This window comes from Dioscorea cayenensis, chromosome 8 (assembly GCF_009730915.1).
Source record: "Dioscorea cayenensis subsp. rotundata cultivar TDr96_F1 chromosome 8, TDr96_F1_v2_PseudoChromosome.rev07_lg8_w22 25.fasta, whole genome shotgun sequence".
NCBI classification, from domain to species: domain Eukaryota; kingdom Viridiplantae; phylum Streptophyta; class Magnoliopsida; order Dioscoreales; family Dioscoreaceae; genus Dioscorea; species Dioscorea cayenensis.
Window position 1 is genome coordinate 6,548,540 of NC_052478.1, and position 10,338 is coordinate 6,558,877.

At 34.7% G+C, this 10,338-nt stretch overlaps 1 protein-coding gene across 1 annotated transcript; it reads right to left on the minus strand.

Moving 5' to 3' along the window:
• Positions 1-9,302: 9,302 nt before the first annotated feature.
• Positions 9,303-10,338, minus strand: LOC120266476 (ATP synthase subunit b', chloroplastic). The gene has a single exon (XM_039274109.1). It carries the CDS (start codon positions 10,186-10,188, stop codon positions 9,544-9,546), a length of 645 nt encoding a protein of 214 aa, XP_039130043.1. The 5' UTR covers positions 10,189-10,338; the 3' UTR covers positions 9,303-9,543.

Below are 10,338 nucleotides of genomic sequence, written 5' to 3' on the forward strand. Positions count from 1 at the left end.
CACAAGGCCGAGACCCAGTAGGCATACAAGGCCTCAGAATCTAATCACACAATGGAAAACACAAAGTTTAGAGTTTCAACATCCAATAGAAGCTAGTGTCATTTACATAAATCTCATACTCACACAACTAGACAGTTAACTCAAATTTAGAAACGGAAACATAATAACTCACTAGCCCACTTAGATGCATGTTGCACTATTCACTTCGGATCTGAAAAACAATCAACAACAAGATTATGAGCTTGGGAGTCCAGTAAGTAACCACTAAAAATATCGAGATCACAAAATGTTCAATAATCTTTAAAAACTTACAAAATGTAATATAATGAAATAAATATCAAAATGAACCCATAAATCAGAAATGGTTCAAAACAGATTTAATTTACCAAAATAAAGAGCATATAAGTCCCCCAAACAACTAATGCCAAAACAAAATATCATAACTCATTTATTTAAACTCGGTGACCCGAGTCAGATTTCAGAACTCATAGGTTTACCCTCGATGACCTGAGCCAGAATATCAAAAGCTGTTATTCTTCACTGACGGAACGGTGCTAAATTATAGTTTCTATGTCAGAAATACGTGTCGACACGGTCAGTGTTTAACCCCTAGTGACAGGGTTATTGCATTGTTAATTGGGGACTACAAATTTCTATACAAAAATATACCAGTACGTCCAAAATTATTGTCAACGCAGAAACAATGAAATTCCGTGATTCCGTTTTCTAATAAAAATAATTCCAATTATTTCAAAATAATATACTGCTAATGTCTGACAGCAATATTTAGAAATTTAATCAATCATTTGATAACAATAATTAAAATATAAGTAATCCATACTGAATACATAATTAACATATAAATCATGATTTTAGCAAACATTCAATGATTAAATAACAATTGCTTCTAGAAGATCCATGTAAAATAATTCAGAAATATATAATAATAATGATAATAATAATAATTATTATTATTATTATGCGCTGGCTGTCAAGAAATTCTGAAAATCCATAATATTTAAAGTATTTGATTCACAAAAAAATAGTTAAATAATTAGAACTCTATAAGCTTTGAAACATGGATAATTACAGTATCTTAAAACCCATATTATTTAAATATAATATCATGAATGGTTTTACAATAAAACCCAAAGTAATTAAATAATTATGTAGATGTTTATCGGAAATCCAAAAATTTGCATATACATATATGTACATATTTTATATGTGGTGTACTTACCTGGAGATCCCAAAAAATCTAACTCCCACTCGAAGACAATATCAATCCTTCTTGAACAACCCTAAAAGCATAATAAAAAATCTAATAGCTCAAAACATGGATCAAAACCCATGCCAAAATTTAAAGACTCACTTTCTACTCTATCTAACACTAAACATCTAATCACAAGATAACTTAGTCATACCATAGCCAAAAATCATGTTTCAAGGAAAATGACATTTCAACAAACACCTTGTGGGCATAACCAAAACTAAGCAATTAGCCAAGTAGACAAATAAGACACATGTTATTCAGTACAAACTAATATCCTTTACTAGCAAACCAAAGAAGAACTAAAAAATATAATATACTAGCATCATCTCTTTTTACCCACAAGCTAGGCAACCTAATTGGCAAGAACAAGAAAAAAAAAATTCAAACAAAAAGCTTACAAGGTTGGATGGCGAAAATTAGGCTGACAACAAGCCCTTGAGACCGCTCCTAGCTCCATGGTATGCAAGGGAAAAAGTCTATGATTTTCATCGGCTCACCAAGCAAGGGAGGCACAAAGGAATATAAATGGAGTTTTTGATCGCCGAATCACCTTTTTGAAGCTCCACACCCAAGGCTATGGCATGGCTAATGGTGATGTTGACGGTGAGCCTAAGGAATAGGGAGTTCCGATTAGTGAAGAAACAAATGGAAGAGAAGGCTCATGGATTTAGGAAAAAAGATAGAGGGGTTTCACGGGATGAAGAATGGGAAAATAAAAGCAACCGTTTTTTTTTTTTCTTATTTAATAGAGTTGGGGTTTTTTTTTAAGATAGGTGGGGTCCACAATCTACAAGGAATATATATATATATATATATATATAAGTTATATATACATATGAGGCGTGCACAAGGATTAGAAATTAATTATCCAACCCAAACATCTTTAGCCGGGGATGAAGGACTTGGGTTGCAAACTCGCACCCATAACCAGTGACATATTACTATTATTGTTTTCAATAAATCTTGAACTTGAGACCTTTTAAATGTCCCACTTTTATTTTTTTTTTTAATAAACCAAATATTGCTAGCCTATAAACTTTTTGGTATTCATTTGCAAGTCTTGCACTTGGCAATTGGCAAACACATTAATTTGAATATATATATATATATATATATATATATTAGTTATTTAGTACATTCTGGTTGTTATGAGACAAACATAAATTCTCGAAATTTTAAATCATATAAATAAAATTTTCTTTCTGTGTACCTTTGAAATCCTTGCTTGTCTATTTGATATTTAAAATATTATAATCATTAGCATACCTAGTCTCTAGCAGACCAATTTACTATAAAATTGATAAAACAATCATATGTTATTAAAATTGGGAAAAGTTTACAACTTTGAATTTTTAGACTATTTTTAAGAACTTAAAGGTTTTTTTTTTTTTTTTGAATTTTATAAGAATACACAGGAAATTAAATTATTTGGGCATTATAACCGATCTAAGGTATTTTAGGAGTATTTAAAAAATTAAATAAAAGTAAAATGATAAAAACATATTCTTCACTGTGATCTGCTCGACTTCTAATTTGAAAGTAAAATGAAATACCACGTCTACTTCATTGGGTCCAACCATGAGGAGATAGATAATTTCTCCTCCTTAGAGCGCCCGTTCTTGCTTGGAGCGATCTTTGCACTGGGTGTAGATAAGGCTTTAAGGTTATTTATTTATTTATTTATTTTATGTAATCTTCCAAACAATTCTTTTATTCTTGTCACTCTTCTCTTTTAGTCCCCTCACTATAATTTAAGTCCATTTAGTCCCTCTACTTTTTGAATTAGTGCAATCAAGTCCAACTGAGTATCCAGCGTCACTTTCGTCGTTTGATTGCACTAACATGACATTTTTATTGAATAAAATAATAATAATAATAAACAATAAAAAATCAATTTCAACAACATTAATAAAGGGGTATAAGATGATAGTCATAGAGAAGGAGATGGAGATGGAGATAAAGGTGGAGTAGAAGATGCTGGAGATGGAGATCGAGATGAAGAAGGAGGAGGAGGTAAAGATGGAGATGGAGTTAGAGGTGAATGAGGAGTAATAGATTTCTCGGGTTTCTAAGCAAGAACAACAATGATGAGTAAGAAAAACACTTGGTCGGAGATCCAACGATGAAGAAGAAAGGCCATGAATGGTCAAGAACAAACACTGAGTCACCACCATCCAGCTTCTTTATTAGATTACTCACATTACAAGCATCATTATCCACCTTGTTCACCACCAACACTGAGTCTTCTTTCTTGTACGTGAACACTGATAAAATAACATATATATATATATATAGAATTTGCATCCTCTATGGATGTCCATAGATAAGAAATCTATGGGCGTCTAATTATCAGCCGTTGGATCAAGATCCAACGATCGACATTGATAAATAATATCACTATTTATTATACTGTTCCAAACAGTAATTTTTGAACAAATTACTATAGTAACTACTGTTCATCAATGTTAGCCATTGGATCGAGATCCAACGGCTGATAATGGACATCCATAGATTTTTTATCTATGGATGTCCATAGAGGAATGGTCCTCATATATATATATATATATATATAACTTGATCATTATATATTAAAAACCAAGCCATCAACAAAGAAAATTTTATGAGATAAGTGAAAGCAATTAAAGTATAGTATGTGTAAATATACAAGCTTATTATTGACTTGAAACCAAGCCATCAACCAAGAAAATTTTATGAGATTAGTGAAAGCAATTAAAGTATAGTGTGTGTAAATATACAAGCTTGTTATTGACTTGAAACCTTATCGTGTCAATCTAGTTGTTGAAGTTCTCTTTGAGGTTTTGACAACCATCTTTTCTACCAATGTAGAAGTTATGTGCCATAGCAGAACTCATCATCATCATGATCAACCACATCACAACTCCAAATACTATCACTATCACCTTCATCTTTGCTTCTCTTTAGATGTGTGTGTGTGTGTGGAGAGAGAGAAAGAGAGATTCAAAGAAGAAGACAATAAAAGACTAGTGAGGGAAAAGAAGAAAGGAATGTGGTGATAGTGGTGGTGAGATTGATTTTTTTTATTATTATTTTATTTGATTAAATGCCACATCAGCATAATCAAACAGTGAGAGTGACGCCCGTTACTAGGTAGGACTTGATTGCATTAATTCAAAAAATAGAGAGACAAAGGCTTAAATTATAGTTGAGGGGCTAAAGAAGCAGAGTAACATAAGTAGAGGGACTGTTTAAATGATTACACCTTTTTTTTCTTTCAAAAGCACTAGAGTCTAATCTATCATAATCTTCTTAAACTTTGTGCTGATTTCTATGATCATTGAGCCAACCTAGAATGCCTTAACTGGGCCAACATAGCTCTCATAGTCTAATACCCATGAATACATTAGATTTTCAGCCTATTAATCCCATTAAATCCTCTACTACAATCATCTCCAAAATCCAAGCCAACTGACTAAGTCTAGGAATTAATGAGCTAGTGGATAATTCCTAGTATGCTTTTATTAAAGGTAGATGTATTGCAAACAACATAACTACTGTAGAAGAGATAGTTTTCAATCTCCAAAAATACAAGCCCCCAAGCTGCACTTATAAGGTAACCTTTGATTTATTGGACTGGGATTTCTTTCTTGACATTCTTGCCACTAGGGGATTGGGACCCATTGGATTTTATGATTTCAAAGAATCCTAAGCTTAACTAAGGCCCATATCCTAATTAACAAATCATTACATGGGTACGTCCGCTTCAAACAAGGACTTTGTCAAGATTACCCCTTATCACCTATGTTTTTTTTCCTCAAGCCGTGGATACCCTAAGTGCGATGTTCTCACATGGGCTTAACTCCAAAGTTCTCCTAGGGGTTCCCCTCGGATTACACGGAAGAATTTGTCACCTCTAATATGTTGATAACCAGATCATTTTTTTCTATTGGAATGCTAGAAGAATTACAAATTATTAAATTGATTTATATTCTGTTGAAAGTTTTTCAAGACTCACTATCAATTTCAATAAGAGCTATCTTTTTTCTACCACCTATGGTTTCCAACCAAGTACAGCTTCAACGGAAACTCTCAACTGTACTAGGGATTACCCTTCTCTCACATATCTCAAGGTTCCTCTTGTAGGGCGTCAACTCAAGTAGACGTGGCCATTTTGAACTGAAACCGTGAAACCGAACTGGAACCGAACCGGAACCGAACCGGAACCGGCAAAACCGTAATCGTCCAAAAACCGAAACCTGAACCTTCATACAAGGTTCGGTTACGGTTTTAGAATTTGAAAACCGTGGAACCGGCGGTTCAACCCATGGTTCAACCGAAGGTTTAAAACGGAGGTTCAAACCGGTGGTTCAACCGCCGGTTCAACCTTCGGTTCACGTTAAATCAAAATATCATTTATTTGAAAATAATACCTTAAATTTTCTTTTAATATATTATTTTGGATATTGTTTATTTTTTATATTTATATTTAATAGAGCATAATATTATTAAAATTAAATTTTGGATTTATATTATTATTAAGAATCATAATTAAATTAAAAAAATTTAAACATCATAAATCAAATATAAAAAATAATATCATAATAATTTATTAGTGTTAAGCCAGAAAAAGATAAACTTATGTTAAAAATAATATTTGCACCGGCATAGCTGTGAACTTGTGATTCTTGTGAACTTGTGATGATTCTTATAATATCTTTGAAATTTGAAACTTAACCAAGTATATAAGTATATCGTTACTCAAACTTTTAAAAACAACAAATTAGATCTAAATTTTAAAATTTATTTATAAATTATCTCATTATGATGATTTTCCCATTATATTTGAAAGTGCATAATATTATCAAAATTAAATTTTGGATTTATATTAAGAATCGTAATAAAATTAAAAAAATAAAATATTATAGAACAAATATAAAATATAATCTCATAATAATTTGTTAGTGTTAGGTCCGAGATAATTATTTACCCGACAATTTACCTATTATCTATGTTTATGGTGATTATCTAAACATAATACTTTAATGGAGGCAATATTTTAGATGAAAGACGATCAAGGTTAGGTCCAGAATCATTGGAAGCACAAACTTGCCTTGATGATTGGGAAAAAGCTAGCCTACGAAGTCAAGATGACCTTATACACTCATCATCATTAGACGAGTGGGTAAATGATGGCTTAGGTACAACAACGGCGGCTTCAAGTTCCAACTCCTCCGACGATGATGCAAGCAATTAGACATTATGAAAATATGGAAAATATGTATAATAAAAATAAAAGAAGAACTACGTGGGCTTTGATTCCTCTAGAGGATACGTAGGCAACTTGATATAATTAAGTTCAAGCCCTTTATTTTTTTTTATTTCTTCCTCTATTGTACTTTTATTGCAAAATATTGTTTTGCATTATTAATACTTTTATTTTTTTAATAAAATATTGTATTAAATTAATTCTAGTATTTTTGTGTTCATTTAATTTGACATATTGAATTATTTAGTTTAACAAAAAAAACATGAACTGTTTGAACCGTCAAACCGGAACCGTTGAACTGAACCACCAGAACCGGAACCGGAACCAAACCGGAACCGAACCGCTATGAACCTTGCCTAGGCGGTTCGGTTCTGGTTCAAAGGTTTTTGAAACCGGAACCGGCGGTTCAGGAACAGTAACCGGCGGTTCCTGAACTGTGGCCATGTCTAAACTCAAGCATTAGGATTGGATGAAGCTGATTTTAATTGTTCACACCAAACTTATATACCATAAAGCAAACTACTTCTCCCTTGGAAGTCATCTTACACTCAACTCTGTTTTATCCTCAATTCCCACATATTGGATTTTAATGTTTAAGCTGCTAGTCTAGGTGGTTGCAAAGATAGACAAGATACGAAGGAACTTTCTCTGGAAAAGCCCTGAGTTGGGCCTTAGAGGTATTTGCCTAGTGGATTGGAACATGTTTTGCAGATCCCGCAAGATAGGTGGTTGGGGAATCCTCAACCTACAAGATTTCAACAAGGCATTAGTCGATAAATGGTGTTGGATAATTTGCACAGGCCAAAAGAGCTACTAGTCTAAAATTATCCAGTCTAACTATTTAAATCGGCGCCCTCCGTGGCATGTGTTTCACTGACCACCTACAAAAAACCCTTCTTTTGGGCTAGTATTACGCCTCTCCTTCTGATGTTTCAAACCTATTTTCCGCAAATTATCAGGGACAGTGCCTCTACTTCACTATGGCATAATAAATGGCTACAAGGTAAAGCTCCCAAAGATATCCGGCCCGGCCTTTATTATGCTTGCACTATCCACTAGATTTTGCAAAGACAATTTCTCTAGGGTCATTATTTCCTAAAGACCTTATTTCGAATAGCTATCCCCGATATCATACCACTCTTGTCTTCTATCTTGGATTGCTCAAGCAGATTGACGCAAAGATCTGGATAATGGAGAGCAACAGGATTTTATTCGTGAGCTCATTCTACCAAATTTCTTTCCAATGGGGCTTCACAATCCCTTGAGTTCCATTTTTGGAAAACTAGTTGCCCAAGTAAAATAACCCTATTCTGTTGGCTGATTTGGGATGACAAAATCTTTACCTTTGATCTTACTAAGAAAGACTGTAACACCTAGGCCATGTTTGGATTGGCTTTTTTAAAGCCCAGAATTATTTTTTTATAAGTTAAGCACTTCTGGGTTTTAAAATTCATGTTTGTATTGCTTTTTAGACAAAAGCTAAAACTGTTATAAAAAGCTGAATTTCAACTTTTTTGAGAAGCTACTCAAGATGTGCTTCTCAAAAAAACACTTTAGAGAAGCTATTTTAGGAGTTGTCTAATTACCATTTTACCCTCAACAAATTCAAAAATTAATACACTCACTCCTAACCTTCTACATCTTTCATCCTACATCTAATTTTAATTAATAATATTAATATTAATATTATTAATAATTGTAATTATAATTATAATAATATCATATTAAGTTATTATTATTATCATTAATGTTTTCATCATCATTAATTGAATGTATAATAGTAACTCAATGAAAACAAAATGTATGTCCATTTTAGTAACTTGTCACCTCTAAAAGCCCTTTAGAAAATTCACATCCAAACAACTTCATACATATAAAAGTACTTTTTCATTAACTTATCCAAACATAAAAATTTTTTTTTTTTGGGAAGAGGAGCGGGGCGAACCCACTAGAGACCTAGGGACGTGCACAAGCCTCGGTGGAACAAGTGGGGACGGGGCCGCGCTCACGTTGGCGCTGAAACCACCCGTACACAACCACTATTCACAACTCCCAGAAATGTGCCCTCAGCCAAGAATCGAACTCTCACCACTCGGTGAGAGCTCTATCGGCGACCCGTGTACCAATAGACCGGAAGATCGTTGGCCCAAACATAAAAATATTGAAAAGCACTTAACTTATTCAAAGAAGCACTTGTAAAAAGAGTGTTTTTATAAAACAAAAGCACTTTTTCTACAAGCTAACCCAAACAAGCCCCTAATGAACCTCTGGATTTCCTAAGAGTTAGACCACTCCATCTCGACAACTTGAGTAGACCTCCTGTTACCACACGGTGGACTTTACCAACTCAACTATTTTTTTATTTTTTTATTTACTGACTCAACTGTTTCCTTTCTTTTGCTTTCTAGTTTATTTGTTTATTTTGTTTAGGAGAGCATCAGCAGGTGATTGCCTCTTAGTTTCTGTTTTTGTCATGTTATTTTTTGACATAATGTATTTTTATTTTTATTTTTGTTATGGTTTTCTTATTTAAAAAATCAATAGTTTATCCATTTTAATTTAAAAATAAATAAAATAATATAAAATTTGTAAAATAAAAGTTTAAATAATCCCGACTACCATGTTCATGCACCACCAAAAAATAAAGTCTAAAATCATATTTGTAAAATAAAAGAAGTGATATCCTCCTCTACATTTTTCCCCAAATTTTTTTTTTCAAATACATGAAAAAAAAATAATTAACAATAAAAAACAAATAACTTAAAATAAAAAAATAAAATAAAATAGTATAATGTTTGTTTTTTATTGGTATTTGCCAATAAAAAAAAGTTTGGTTTTGTTCATAACATCATACAATAACAAGAAAATAAACATAAATTTGAAAAATCAACATGGGCCGGCCAAAGCACAAACAGTTGATGGGCATACACAGAGACAGAGGAGTAGTAGTACATAGTACATACCTACAAGAGCTCCACAAGAGAAAGAGAACTGAGATCAATGGCGGCCATGGATGTGCAGAGCTTCAGAGCTGGGGGAGAACCTTCTTCACGATCTCATTGCTGAGAGCAGCGATCTGAGAATCGAGGGCCTTGATGGTATCCTCCTTCTGTTTCTCCAGGTTCTCAAGCGCCTCAGCAAGCTCCCGCTCCACCTTCTTCCGGCCCTCAACGAGCTTCACCTCGAGCTCCGCTGTCGTCTCCTTCTTCATCTTGTTAAGTGCGGCGGTGATCTCGGCGCGTGCTGCCTTCATGACGGCGGCGGCTTGCTCCTCGAGCTGCTTGACCTCCTCGGAGGTATCCTTGACTTCGCCGAGCTGGGCGCGGATGGCGGCGTCGCGGCTGTCCATGAACTTGCCGAGAGGAGTGAAGTAGATCTTATCGAGGGCGATCATGAGGAGAAGGAACTCGATGGCGATGGCGGGGAGGGTGAGGTTGAAGTCGAAGAGAGCGGCCTTCTCGATCTCGGAGGCGAGGGCTGGGAGAGGGGAGGCGACGAGGGAGGCAGCGCCGAGAACGAGAGTGCGAGGAGAAATGGAGATGGATTTGATCAGGGATCGGAAAGGGGCGGGGATTGTCTTCGGGGTGGTAAGGAGAGAGCGAGGAGGATGGTGGGGATTGGAGAGTAGGGGCTTGGAGGTAGAGGCCATGAAGGTGGACGCCGCCGCCATGGTCTCAAGCGAGGGAGAGAGAGAGAGATCTGGAGCTCGCTTCGCTTCTTCTTGTTGTTCTGTTGTTCTCGGAGTGTGTTGGCGTTGGAGGAATTTGGAGGGATGGAAAGGGAGGGAGGAAATGAAATGCTTAGCCACACTGTTATCCTT

Bases quoted from the DNA above. Each gene is read 5' to 3' on its own strand.
- LOC120266476 (XM_039274109.1), bottom strand. From the start codon at position 10,188: ATGGCGGCGGCGTCCACCTTCATGGCCTCTACCTCCAAGCCCCTACTC.